Source organism: Diceros bicornis, chromosome 34 (genome assembly GCF_020826845.1).
Source record: "Diceros bicornis minor isolate mBicDic1 chromosome 34, mDicBic1.mat.cur, whole genome shotgun sequence".
Taxonomy (NCBI): domain Eukaryota; kingdom Metazoa; phylum Chordata; class Mammalia; order Perissodactyla; family Rhinocerotidae; genus Diceros; species Diceros bicornis.
The window spans coordinates 22,675,539-22,689,514 of NC_080773.1; the positions used below are offsets into that span (position 1 = coordinate 22,675,539).

A 13,976-nucleotide genomic window follows, 5' to 3' on the forward strand; every position below is an offset into this window, starting at 1 on the left:
GGCCTGAACCTGTGTCTGTGCCGGTCACGTGGGGGAGAGGGCACAAGGAGGGCAGCTGGCCCTCGGCCCTGTGTTCAGAAAGAGATCAGTAGGAGCTCCCTTAGATTAATTCCACGCAGGCTTTTATGCCATGCGGTGTGCTAGGCCTTACTGACACGTTCCTCAGTGGTGCTTCTAAGTTCTAGGTCGTTCACATCGTTCAGTAAATGTCCAGCCCCCATGACATACTTTATCCAGTGGGGATAAAGCACTAAACCACCCTGTTCTCACGGGGCTCTGCTTGCAACGGGACAGGAGCAGGGAGGCACGAAGGCTGGGTGCATAGGTGGCGTCCTGCTCCTTAGCCTCCCTCTAGATAGAGCTACGGACACCCAGGTGTGCCCCAGGCACCGCCTCCCACCCGCTCCTGGACAGGGGTCACAGAGGCTCTCACAGACCATGCAGCGGGGAAGGAGAGAGACAGCAGCCACTGTTCCAATCTGATTTTATTGAAAAGGAAACATACAAAAATCATGTACAAAAAAAATTAACCAAACATGTACAGAAAATTCATTCCGGTATCTACAGCAGCGCATATACAGTATCTTACAGGCTGGGCCGTCCCTCCCCGCTCCCAGACTCCTCCCTCCTCTGAGACTCCCCCCTCCCTGACTCCCCGTCTTCCCCCCAGCGCTTCGCCCTGGGGACTAAGGCTGGGGCGGTTTCCGCCAAAATATCCCACCCCCCAAATGAATGCCAGTGGTCACACGTGCTCTCTCTAAACCTATGCAATGGGATTGATGGGGGCGGGGGGTGGTCACGGGCAGAGCACAGGATTCACAGTCTGGGCCCCTCCTGGCCACCCCCAGATGAAGGTGGGGTAGGCATGCCCACCACCCGCCGGCTGGCTCAGGGAAGATGGCTGGGCGCTGGGCTGGGGCAGCCCTCAGACGCACCCCATTCTCTGGCTCCAGGAGGCTAGTGGTCACGTTTGGCTCATTTGCTCTTCACGGGCCCCCTCCCCAGGAGGAGGGGGGGAAGCACCAGGGGCCTGAGGCCAGGCCCAAAGTGAAGGAGCACTGGGAGGGAGATTCCCCCAGTGTCACCCCTGCAGCTGGAACGGGCAGCCAGCACCAGCAGCCTTTCCTGAGATGGTGGTGGGCGGCAGAGGCGGGCGGCTCAGTCCCCACCACCTCGGTCACCGCCGCCTTCAGACGCTGAGTCCGTCAGCCCTCTCTCCCCTGGCTTCTCAGCCAGGGACCCAGGAGTCCACATCTCCGTCAGTGCACCCAGGCTAGGCCGGGGCTGGGTCTGGAGTGGCTGCCCTGGCCCGCCCGTGGGACAGGCAGGGCTGGTAGTCCAATATGCTACATGGTGCAGAAAAAGTCCCCCGCGCTGGCCAGGGCGTCAGGAGGCGGGAGGGTCCTGCCCCCCAAGTCCCCGACGTCCCCCCGGGCGGGTGCAGGCACCTAATTGGGCTCCATCTCTGGGGCTCCGGGACCCCTGGGTAAGGGCAGGAGTCCCATGATGAGATTGTACAGGACCCTCCAGGGCGAGGGGCGGTGTCGCTGCTGCTCTTCTTCTCTCTGGGGAAAGAGAGAGAGGAGGAGGTCAGAGTGGGCTTGGGACAGGGTGGGTGAGCGTGGGTGCTCAGGTTGAAGGGCAGTGAGGAGCGAGCTAAGGTCCTAAGAGTGAGCTGCAGCCTCAGAGGCAGGTACTCTTACTGTTAATCGGGTCCAAATCCCAGTTCCTCGGCCCCCCTGAGCCAATGTCTCACCTCGAGAGTGACACCCTGCAGCAGTGTGGCCTTAGCAAGCTTTTTAACTAATGCCAACCTAACCCAAGCTAGCAATCATCTAGTAAGGCCGAGGACAGGCAGACCATCGGGTATCTCCTCTGGAGACACACAAGTGACCCGGAGAGGGGCACTGTTCTGGAAGCAAAAGAAAAAAAAAAAAAACCAATAATTAAAATTTCAAACTTTTAAAAAGTCCTAAATATCCATCAGCGAGAAAATGAGCCAGGATACTACATGTAGATCCAGTAGGCTGCTACACAGCAGTAAAAACGAATGAACTAAGGCTCCTGTGCTCATAGGAATGAATCCTAAGCATAATATTGGGGGGGCAAGTTTGGAGAGGAACACACTATATCATGTATATTAAACCCCAAACGCCCCCCAATCCTAAGCATTGTGTGTGTCCTGATAAATACGTAGTAAAAGGATCAGCACCAGCAGAGGATGGGCCAAGCCGACGTGAGAGGTTTGCTTTGCAAGGAGGGAAAGGGGGTCGGGGAGGGGAGCAAGGGGCTTCACGACATCCGGGTTTTGTTTTCCTCTGAATAAGCAAGCAATGCGGGTGTCACGTTCAGACCGGACAGAGCTGGGGGCGCGCGCCCTGATGCCGGTTAGCCTCTGTTGTCGGCTGTAGGCTTCCCACATTTTGTTCTAACGAGAGGCCGGGCTGCGGGGGCGGGGCGGGGCCTCCGCGGGGAGGGGCGGGGCTCCCGGGCCCGTCCCCGCCCCGCCCCGCCGGCCGGGGGAGCCGGGCGGCGCGCTGCGGGCCGCGCGGGCGGGTGGGCGGGGCGGGTGCGGCCGCGCCGCCGCTGCTGACTCACCGGCTATAAATAGCCCGGGATATATGAGCCGCTGCGCTGAGCGCCGCCCTCAGTGCCCGCGGCCGCAGGCCCCGGCGCCGCGGCGCTCCAGGCCGCCCCGATCCCGGCCGTCGCCCGGGCCGCGCCAGCGCGCGGCGGGCCCTTCGGCGGCTCCGCGGGCGCGCCGCCCAGCCCGTCCTCCTGTCCCCGGCGCGACCCCGCCGCGCAGGGCAGCAGCTGCCGCACATCTGGCGGGGCCGCCCGCAGCCCCCTCCCCGGCGGGAAGTCCCACCTGCCGTCTACCCCTCCCCCAGCACTCACCCGCCGCTCGTACAGCGCGTTCAGGTCGTCCGCCATCCGCCGCAGCTGGGCCCCGATCTCTCGGGCCCACTGCTCCTCCTCCCCCCGGACTCCCGGGGCTGCTTGGGTGGGGCCGCCCTCCAGGGCCCCCGGGGCGCTGGGCACCGGCGACTCCAGGTGCTGCTCCGCAGGCAACAGTGAGGGAGGACCTGGGAAAAGCCGAGGGGCGTGGTCAGCACCCGCCACCCCTCTAGGCCCGGAGGTGTCCTCGAGGGACCAGTCATTCAGGGCCTGCTTTTCCCTTTTCCTGCAGCCCAATTTCTTTTCTGCTCCCCGCCTCATTTCTAGCGATTCTGTTTTCCCCTCTTAAAGCCAGATTTCTCAGCTCCTACTCCTCAGGCGCCAGAAAGCAAGAAGAGGTCCTGGGGAGGCCTTTCTGGGGTCACCTGTCTAGCCAGCTACCACCCCACTACCCGCATTAGTCTGGAGGTCCTTTCTGTTATCCGACCTAAGTACCTCTATTCCAAAACGGGGCCAAGTTTTGCCTGCTCCATTTAACAGATGGGGAAACTGAGGTCCACCGTAAGAAGTGGCCCAAGGTCACACAGGGATACAGTGACTGACTACACCCAGAGTCACAAGCCTCAGGTCTCCTGCCCTCTCGTGTCCAACCACAGTGAAGCCACACCCCCGGATGTGGCAGGGGCCTGGAGACCAGAAGGCCAGACGGTGGCTGCCTCTGAGCACGGGCCTGGGGGGCTGGGATGCGGGAGATGCCTTCCTGCCCCACCCCCTTCTGAGCTCCTCTGACGTCTTTTCCTCCCTCCTGTCACCCCAGGTCCTGGCAGGAGGCATCCCTAAGGCCCCAAATCAGGGCCTCAGTTTCCACACCTGTGACTCTGGTCTTGCAGTCGGGTCCCTTTTCACCCCCGCCGCCAGGGAACTGAGCCAGGGAAGTTTCTCTCTCCTTACCTCCTCGGGCTCCAGGGGCGGAGTGGGGGCGGGGGTGGAGAGGGAAACCAGGTCCATCTTTCCCTGCCACCGCGAGTGCCGGCTGGGATGGGGCCAGCCGGGCACCACAGGGTTAACAGCCCATCAGGCAAGGGGACCTTTAACCCTTCCCTCCCCAGACTCACCCCTCCCCACTTTCCCAGCAGAACGGCCCCTCCCCCTCTCCTTCCTCCTCCCGGACTGCGGAGAGGACGGCCCCGGCCAAAGAGATGCAGATAGAGGCAAGGCCACCCTCGACCCCTCCCCGAAGTCCTAAGGTGACAGTCCCCCCGCTCTGCCCACACTCTCTCCAACTACAATCCTCAGGGGACCCAGACTAGGAGAGGGGGGCTGGGAAACAGCTGTTGCCCCAGGCCCGGAAAAGGCCGTGGGCTGCAGCTCGGGGACTGCAGTCAGATTCCAGGAGGGACTTCCCACTCGGCCTCCCCCCGCCCCCAGCCTCCCACTCCGTCTTCCTGCTTCTTGCAACACAAAGACCACACTGGCCACACCCTCCCCGGGGCCCGGCCGGCTCGCCGCCGCCCCCCACTTCCCCAGATCCTCGGTGGCTCTGCGCTGGCTCCCATCACCGCGGGTGCGGGCCGGGCACTTACCGTCGGGGCGCGGGCCTCGGGGCCGGCTGCGGGGCCCCCCAGGCCAGCGGGGGCCCCCCAGGGCGGCGGTGACGGCGGGCGGGGCGGTGGGGGCGCAGAGGTAGGCGGCGGGCAGGAGGGCGGGGGCGGCGGGGGCGGCGGGCAGGCCGGGCTCGCAGAGGCCGCAGGACACGGCCGAGGGCACCAGGCGGCCGAGGGGGAAGGGGCGCGGGCCGTCGCGGGCCAGGCCCTCTACCGGCTCCGGGGAGCTGCCCTCCTGGCGTGCGCGGGCCATGGCGCTCCCTGGGGCCTGCAGGACAGGGGAGAGGGGCGTCAGCGGCAAGTGCAGGGCACCGGCGCCCCAGAGCGCACGCACCCTACCCGGGGTCAGGGCGCCCCACTCCTGCACACGGTGATGAGCACACGGTGAGGGGGGGGGCAGGGAAGCCCAAGGATGGCGCCCGCGACACACACAGGGCCCAGATGGCGGGGCCGTAGGTGTGTGTGATGGCCCCACAAGACACACACCCACCTAGGGGCTGACCCAGGGCAGGCTGGCAGGGACAGCCTCCCCTGCACATGGCGATAGGCACACACCAGGGACAAGGAGGCACAGGACGGCTGTCACAGCAAGTACAAGGGCTCACATGGGACCCAGATGGAGGGGTCTGTCAAGTGTGTGTGTGTACGAGGGTTGACAGCCCCACAACACAAACTCACCCACCCTGGGACTCACACAGGGCAGGGGTGGTGGGTTTGACTTCCAGAACACAGTGATGGGCACACACAGGGCAGCCAGGCGCTGTGATGCTTCCACAACACACACAGGGACTCACACAGGACCCAAACGGAGAAGACTGTTGGGGTGTGTGTGAGGGTACACAACACACACAGGAACCCACGCAGGACTGGCCAGCCTGACTTCCCACCTCATCTCCCATTTGCACAGAAACACCGAGATGGTCCCTGTCTCAGACATAGCTACTACAGTACACAGGACGGACACACACACAAACACTGACCAAAACGTGGACACACACACACACACACACTCAGACCATCAGAAGAGCTATACCCACAATGCATACTGGCTGACACAACCCATCTCTCCACCCCCATACACACACATATACAATCTGTCAGAATCTCACACACCGACCTACTGTTGATATGCCCAGGGACACACACACACACCATGCAGCCACCACCAGCACAGACAGAAACACACTAACTAGGCACTTCTCAAACACACATGCCCCTCCCACGCACATACACACCCGAAAGATAAGACCTACATACCTCGGGACACACAGATCAACACAAAACAGGCATCCACGGACATCCACAGACCAACACAATCAACACACACCCACTTGTCACCAACTCTCAGACCCCAGGACACAGCTAAATCAGGCAGACACAGACACATGTCACCAGACCCAGATACATCACCACACACCCCGGCAACCACACATGGACGCAACGGCAGAGCAGCAGGCGTCAACCTCCCCCCCTCCCCCAACCTCAAAACACCACCAACTGTCAGCCCCGGACGGACACACACACACACACACACGGCACAGCCAACTCTAATCCCACACAGCCCTGGCAGCACGCACACCTAAGGCACCCACCAAAAACACTGGTCTCACGTGACTGACATAAACACTACACACACGCAGCCACATGACACAGGAGCCAGCCCTTCACAGAGACAAGACCCTCAGACCTGAGACACACACACACACACACACACACACAGGGGCTCAGACACAGCCCCATCAAGAGGCTGCCAGCAACACCCACCGACCGTACTGCACAGACCCTGCAGAGCCACGGTCCTCAATCCTCAGACGCGATGCCAGACACACAAGCCCAACACAGACGGAGACAACCCTCCCGCGCACACACACACACCCCACACAGAACTCACACAGACACCTGGAGAGAAAACAGGCATCGGCATTCAGCAGGCACACCGTCACCAACGCTTAGCAGAGACACATACCCCGGGGATATACACAGACAGTACACACAGGCAAGACACACGAGCACACAAACACAGCACATCGGGCAAGACACACACACACAGAAACACCAAAACAGCTCCACTCAGGCAACACACCAGCACATGCAGGCAACACAGAGCCACAGAATCACCCCCAAGCAGCACACACAGACAACTCTCAGAGAACACACACACACACACACAGGTACACACACGTAAACAGAGCACCCACCCCGCGGGCACGGCATACACAGCCATAATGCCACACAAACACACACGGGGACTCACGCACACACCCCGACGGGCCACAGCCCCCACACTCTCCCGCACGGACACCACCACTCCCCGCAGACCCCAGCGCAAACTCGGAGCCAGAGGCACGCACACACCCAGGCGAGACACCTGCAGATCCACAACCCCGCACACGCGCGCTCCCACGGCGGGCCCAGACGCCCCCCGCCGCTGTCACAGCCCCCCCAGCCCGCCGCCGCCACGTGCGCCCGCCCCGCCCGCCAGGCGAGCGCGGGGCCAATAACCGGCTGTTGCTGGGGCGCAGCCCCCGCCCGCAGGAGCCGCAGACTCCACGGCCCGCGAGCCGCCCCGTCACCGCCCCCAGCGGGCGCGCGCCCGGGGTGTGGCCGCCCCTCCACGCCGTCCCCCCGCCCGCCCCTCCCGGACTGCGGGGGCCGGGGCAGTCGGGGTCGCCTCACTTCCCCGGGGCCGCACTGGCCGCCAGGGGGCGCTGCCGAGCCCGCACCCCATTGTTTGTAAACAAACCCGCCAGACCGCTGAGGCACCTGCGCGCCCGGACCCTCGGTGCCTCCCCCCCTGCGACCCCAGCCCGGGGTCCCTCGTAGGGGTGGAGGGCGCGGGGAGACGGAGGCACGGTGCGGGGATGCAGCACGCCAGCACTGCTCTCCGAGTGCACTCCCGCCGCCTCCTCCAGGGAGCCCACCCGGCCTGGCCACTCGCGGCCGGCGGGGCGTCGGAGTGCGCGCACTCACCCCGGGGGCATGAACACGCCGGAGGGGGCGGTGATGGGGGGCGGGCGGCTTCCTTCGGGAGGGCGCGCCCGCCGAGAGCCGCTCTCTGTGGCGGCGACTGCTGCTGCTGCTGCTCTAACTGCAGTGGCTACTGCTGTCGCTGTCGCTGTCGCTGCCGCTGCCGCCCGGGCCGCAGGCGCGTCCGCGTCGTGGCCGCTGCCGCTGGTTTCGCTGCCGCCGCCGCCAGGCGCCCGCTCGCATGTGGCTCGCGCGGCGTCTCAGGCCGCCCGGCGGAGCCCGGGCCCGCTCGGCGGCCGCCCCGCCCCGCCCCGCCCCCGCCCGGCGGCTCCCACGCCCCGCCCCCGCGTGACGCCACGGCCCCGCCCGCCGCGGACAAGTCGGGACTTGCAGGCGCGCGCCGCGCCCCCTACCTCCGCGCGGGGGTTTCCCTGCAGCCGGGGGCGGGGCGGGCCCGGAGGGGGCGCGCAGACGGCGGGACAGCCGGACCGCGCGCTGACACACTGACACACTGACTGGGCCCCGCAGACACGCACGCCCGGAGCCGTGTGCCCACACTGTCCCGCGGCGCTCCAGGGTACACAAAGTCACGTGCCGATGGGGCCACGGGGACAGGACGAACAGACACACGGCCGCCGCCGCGCGGCTGCGCGCCCTGGACGGGGGCGTGGAAGCACAGGCTCACACAGGCACAGATCCACAGAGGACTCGCTGACAGGGTCACTGACACGATGACAGGGACGCACACGGAGGCTCCAGCACCCACACTGACAAGCACACCCGGACCCACAAACTGATCGTGTTCACAAACATTGCCACCGAGCGGGCACTCACGACACACACAAGTGATGGACCCACACAGACACAGGCTGACAGTATCTCAGAAAATACAAACTTTCTGTTAGGCACAGCCAGACACACACACACACACCCACACACACCTGTCACAGGGACACCTGGACACACAACTTGATCTAGATAATACTCCCACGGGGACACACAAACACACCCACGCCAGCTCACAGCTGGCACAGGAAAACTGACCCTCACAGACACAGACCAAGTCAGACATAGAAGAAACTGACCCTCAATACACAGTCACAAAGTCACACCTGTGACAGGTTCCTGCTAACTGGCCCACTGACGAGACACACTCTGGAGCATGCACACCTGGCCACACTCGCCACGAGTCTGGCGGGGGTACCCAGGGTGAGAAGGAAGCCCCGGGCGCCTGGCACGGACATGCCCGGGCAGCCCCTGGGCTGACTTGCACCCCCTAGCTGGCTTTCGGTTCCCTTTCCTTTCTCGGTTTCCCATTGTCACTCCCTCCCCCACTCTGACACGGTGACCCGTGTCGTTCCCTCCCCCAGGGCCCTGGGGCTCTGTCTCCCCAGCACTTTCCATTTTCTTTGTGTCACACCTCAAATCAAACCATGTCACCAGAGGGTGAGTCACCTCTGAGTGCCCAGCGCTGGGCTGGCAGAGAAGGGCTGCCCAACCTGAGCAAAGGTCCAGGTTCTCTCTCCTTGGGGGCTGGATCCTTCCGTTTCCCAAGAGAAGCAGGAAATGCAGATCTCACGTGCAACCTCTCTACTCTCAACACTGGAAACTAATTCAGCCTCCCTCCCTCCTTCCCGTCCCTCCTTCCTTCCTTCCTGCCTTCATTCATTCATTCCCCTTTCCCTCCTTTCTGCCTTCCAGTGTTTTTCAGACTGTGGGTCATGATCAAAGCAGGCATTGTGAAATGGCTTTCGTGGGTCTTATTGTTTTTTATTCAAGTTTATTGAGATATATTTATACACAATAAAATGCACTCTTTGTAGGTGGATAGTTTGGCGAGCTGTGACAAATGTACCTTATGGCACACCAGCACAATCGAGATTCAGAACATTTCTGTCACCCTTAATACCTCCTCTGTGTCCCTTTACAGTCAGTCCCTTCTATCTGCAACTTCAGTGGCTCCTGGCCAGACTTTTAAAAAAAATACAAAATCATTTTGTATTTAATGATTTAAATACAGAGACTATCATTTAAAAAAAATCATGGGGCCGGCCCCGTGGCTTAGCGGTTAGGTGCACGCGCTCCGCTGCTGGCGGCCCGGGTTCGGATCCCGGGCGCGCACCGACGCACCGCTTCTCCGGCCATGCTGGGGCCGTGTCCCACATACAGCAACTAGAAGGATGTGCAGCTATGACACACAACTATCTACTGGGGCTTTGGGGGAAAAAGTAAAATTATTAAAAAAAAAATCATGAAGTCAAAGGAAAGTATCGTTTTGTGAAAATTGTGTTTATATATAGTGAGGGCATATCAGGTCACAGAGAAAGTGTATTTCTGACTGTATGGAGTTTAAAGGCATTCGAGAAACGCCAGTTTAGACATTGATTAAATGAGATCATGCATGGAAGTCCTTGAGTGCCATGTCTGACAGGTTGTAAGCGCCTAATAAATGTTAGTTATTGTCGCTAGTATAACTAATTATTGTTGGTGTCTGCTCTGTGCCGGGCAGTCATGAAGTTGGGAGAGAGGCAGGCCCAGCCCTGGTCTGGCTCATGGTCCAGCCTGGACCCCTTACTCACTGATCGGTGCCTTCAAGCTGCCCAATCTAGGACTGGACCCCACGAGGCCAGATGTGCTGAAATGTTCTGAGAAGAAAATGAGTGTGATGGACGGTAGGAATCTGGCTTGGTGGGTAGGGGTGGGAGAAAGGCGGAGAGTACCAAGTCTACCAGGCCGTAAGCATTGTCACCAGGCAAGATCCTTCCCATGATCTAGTTCAGATCCTGTTCCAAATTCTGGCATTCTATTGCCCCAGACCAGGGGTCTCAAACTGAAGAGCCATCATTAGATAAATGAGAGAAAGGAGTCCAGTGTAATACAGCAGAGAGTGGTGGGGACTGTGGCTAACTGGAGAAAGTGTGTTCCTTCTAGAGGCATACATATCAAAATAAAAAACTGTGTGGGCAAAGAAAAAGAAAGTTTGTGGCTGGCTCTAGGGCTGCCTTTTTGAGGCCCCCTACCCAGGAGCACAAGGAGGGAGAAGGCCCAACCTCCATCTTCCAGACTCCATTCCCCTCCACCCCCACCCCAGCAGGTCTCCCCAGGGAACCAAGGGACTCCCTCCTCTAAGATCCTGGAGGAGCATCCTGGGCCTCCCTCCAGCCCTGCCTCTGGTCCCTGCTCCCCTGGAGAGGGGACAAGGGCTCTGAAGCTTTGAGGGGTCACGGACATCTCTGAGAGAGGGTGAGAAACAGAGCTAAACGAGATACAGACAGAGAGAGACGGGAAGACTCAGATCAGAGGAGTGGAGGGAGTCAGAAAGAGACGAGGGAGAGACCAGATGGGGAGAGACTGGTGTAGACCAGGGGTTCCAGCCTCCTCTCTGTTGACATTTGGGTCAGATAATTCCTTATTGTGGGGACTGTCCTGTGCCTTGTAGGATGCTTAACAGTATCCCTGACCTCTATCCACTAGATGCCCCTCCCTTTGTGACAATCAAAAATGTCTCCAAACATTGCCGGTATCCTCTGGGGGAGGCAAAATCACCTCTAGCTCAGAACCACTGGCTAACAGACATCAGTCAGGGTCCCCACAGCTGTGGCCCTTGTCTCCAACGCCTGCATGGTCCCCTCTGTGTGCCTCAGTTTCCCCATCTGTTCAACGGGGCACCATTGGAGCTCACCAAAGAGCATGGACTCTGGTCTGGATGACCCGAGTTAGAATCCCCAGCTCTGCCACTTACTGGCTGTGTGACCCTGGGCAAGTGATCATGTCTCCGTGCCTCAGTTTCCTCATCTGTGAGTTGGGACAGCACAGGTCCCTATCTCATAAGTCAATAAAAACAAAGCACTGTGGCCTAGTGGGTGCTTCATACATGTTACCCATCATTCCTGCTACCAGCTTGGGCCTTCATTGACTCTCCGAGAGTCCAAACAAGGACTTCAAGCTAAGACTCTCAAGTTGGGGCAGGGGTCTCAAACTGGTGGCCTGCGGGCCAGCTACTCGTGCGCTTTGCTTCTCAATTTGAATATTAATTCCTCTCAAAGGGACATTCAGCACAGGGAAACGATAAAGCTCCCAGACTCTGGAGCCAGCCTACCTGGGGTCCAAGGATGACCTTGAGCAAGTAGCTGCCCCTCTGTGTGCCTCAGTTTCCCCATCTGTTCAACGGGGCACCATAGGACCCAAACTGTTGTGAATTAAGTGAGTTCGTATTTGTCACGGACTTAGTGGCCGGCGGTAGTAGCATCCTTGCGAAGCGCTGGTTAGAGGAAATGAACGTCCCAGCTGGTTGACTGCAGACCCACAAGCTTCGCCAATATCTTGTCTGCCATTCTGCAGAAGTAGATTTCTCGGACGGGGAGAGGGAGTTGACTTTTCACTGCAGGGCCTGAGTCCTGGCTTTCCGCGGTGGGGAGGGGCCTCCTGGGTCCCCTCGGTGCGGCCGGCCCTCCAGGCCCGGAGGCTGGACCGGAGCCGGGTGGGGGCTGGGCGGGGGCGGGGGCGCGGGCGTCCGCAGGGTCCGAGCGGCCGGCGCGTGTGAAGGTTACCGCTCCCCGGCGGGGCGGGGGCCGCGCGCTGTTGCTGGGGTCTGCGGGGCCTGCCTGCGCCCGCGCCCCCCCTCCTTCCCGGCCAGCCAGTGAGCGGTACCCGCCGCCGTTGCCAGGGGAAACTCGCCGCCCCGTTACCCAGCAACAAGCCTGGCCCAACCAGGCGCGAGGACCCCCAGGCCCCGCCCGCCACTGCCCACCGCGTGCCCAATGCCAGGCGGGCAGAGCCGGCCCGGCTCCCGGAGACGGCGAGCGCGCTCATTGGCCGCCGCCGCGCACGCCCGCCCGGATCTGGGGGAGCCCTCGGCGCGGGGGGCGGGGAGCCGGGCCCCGGGGAGCTGCCGGGCGCACGGCCTGCAAGCCGGCGGCCGGCTGGGGTGAGGTCCGGGGCTGGCCGCCGTCCGCCCCTCCGCTCCGCCCCGCAGTCTCGGGCGAGGATGGGCACTTGGGATGGGCTGGAAACCGGGGCTGCGCATCCCGTCCCTCCCCCCGGGAAGGCACGCTGGAGTTGGCCTGGTGAAAACAGGGACCCAGAAGGAGACCTGGGCGTCCGGACCCCATGAAGACAAGGGCTGGTTGTCACCCCCAAACAGGATTCAGGCATCGTGGCTCTTGAAAACAGGGGCTGAGGATCCCCCCCAGGAAAGGACCCAGGCATCCTGATCCCATAAAAATAGGGGTGCCCCAGCCCCTCCCCAAAGGACCCAGGCATGCCCTGTCCAGTGACAACAAGGATATGAGCCCCCTTCCCCCAGGTGATGCTAGTTTCCCAGCCCCAGGAAACAAGGGCTGAGGGTGCTCCCAGAAGGGGACGCAGGCAAGTCAGACCCTGTGAAAGTTAGTACAGAGCATCCTACCCCCACAGGAAATGGGGACTCAGGCCTTTGGGTCCCCAGGCCCTGAGATGCTCCAAAGCACCATATGATTCTGGAACGCCCCCCCAACAGTCACCAGACCCTCAGGTGTCCAATTCATCCACATGATCCAGGTTGCCCACCTGCCAGCTCCCCTCCCCTCTGAGTCTTTTTCCCCAGGGTCCGGCTTGTTGATCTCCCAGGACCCAGGCGTTTGACCCCAAAGCCACTCCCCCTACTCCCCAGCACCCAACCCCCTGCCCCCCACCAGGGTCCCAGGCCTCACAGTGCCAAGGATCCCGGAGTCTATGCCCCAAGTTTCTCAGACTCCCTTCCAGACACCTGGCAAAGTGGCCAGTGGTACAGTGGTCCCTGCCCTGTCCCGGGGCCCTGGACCCCAGATCTGGAAGACCCAGTCTCCCAGCACCTTTAGTTGGCCACCAGGGATCCAGGACTGGGAGCCCCCGGGGACCCTGCTGTGAGCCCCAGGCCACTCCAGAGAGGCGCAGATCCCTCAGTCCCCACCCCAGGGAGACCCAGGCAGCCGAGCCCCCAGCTCCAGACTCTGGTGCGCCCAGGTGCGGCCCGCCCCTACCCCGGTACCTGGGGGGGCGGGGCGGGGCGGAGTCGAGGATTACTCAGCCTCCGGAATGAGAGGATGACATCATCCTGGGGGGGGTTGACTAATGGCCGCGCTGGGGGGGGGCGGGGAAGTTTACCCGGTAACAGCGGCGGCTTCGCGGCCCCGCCCCCGGGAAAGGGCCAGGAGGGGGAGGCATAAGCATACACACACACACACACACACACACACACACACACACACAAGCTCACTCAGCATCCCCCACCCCCAGCATCCCACATCGCATACATCTTATTGGGGCAAGGGCAGGGATGGGGTGTGTGATTTTGTGTGTGTGTGTGACTGTGTGTGTGTGGTGGAGAGTGCTCTGTTGGTCTGCAGGGTCAGTGTGCCGTGTGTGTGGGGGGGTGGCATATGAAGGTGGTGGTGTGGTGTGTGTGAGTGTGACGGTGTATGCATGTGTTGTTTGTGTTGGTGTGCTGTTTTGTGCAATGTGCTGGTGTGCATGGGTGAGATGGTGTGT

The 13,976-nt window shown here is 61.6% G+C and overlaps 1 protein-coding gene across 7 annotated transcripts; it reads right to left on the reverse strand.

Moving 5' to 3' along the window:
• Positions 1-467: 467 nt before the first annotated feature.
• BBC3 (BCL2 binding component 3) lies at positions 468-9,010 on the reverse strand. 7 transcript variants are annotated; one of them, XR_009216718.1, is made up of 5 exons: positions 8,582-8,734; positions 4,482-4,770; positions 2,899-3,086; positions 1,757-1,912; positions 1,501-1,565 (listed from the first exon to the last, which is right to left on the reverse strand). XR_009216718.1 is itself a non-coding variant. In XM_058529693.1 (4 exons), the coding sequence occupies exons 2-4, from the start codon at positions 4,753-4,755 to the stop codon at positions 1,449-1,451; spliced, it is 579 nt and encodes a 192-aa protein (XP_058385676.1). In that variant the 5' UTR covers positions 4,756-4,770; positions 8,969-9,010; the 3' UTR covers positions 468-1,448. The 7 variants fall into 7 exon arrangements, 6 of the variants coding, with proteins under 6 accessions (XP_058385676.1, XP_058385677.1, XP_058385678.1 ...); XM_058529693.1 differs by lacking the exons at positions 1,757-1,912; positions 8,582-8,734 and adding an exon at positions 8,969-9,010 and having other exon boundaries at positions 468-1,565; XM_058529694.1 differs by lacking the exons at positions 1,757-1,912; positions 8,582-8,734 and adding an exon at positions 8,925-8,964 and having other exon boundaries at positions 468-1,565.
• Positions 9,011-13,976: the final 4,966 nt, after the last annotated feature.

Bases quoted from the DNA above. Each gene is read 5' to 3' on its own strand.
- BBC3 (XM_058529690.1), bottom strand. From the start codon at position 8,713: ATGTCCGTGCCAGGCGCCCGGGGCTTCCTTCTCACCCTGGGTACCCCC. The intron at 4,771-8,581 runs GTGTGACTTTGT...CCTGTCCTGCAG, and splicing joins TTAGCAGGAACCTGTCACAG to GCCCCAGGGAGCGCCATGGC. The intron at 1,566-2,898 runs GTGAGTGCTGGG...CTCTTTCCCCAG, and splicing joins ACGCGCTGTACGAGCGGCGG to AGAGAAGAAGAGCAGCAGCG.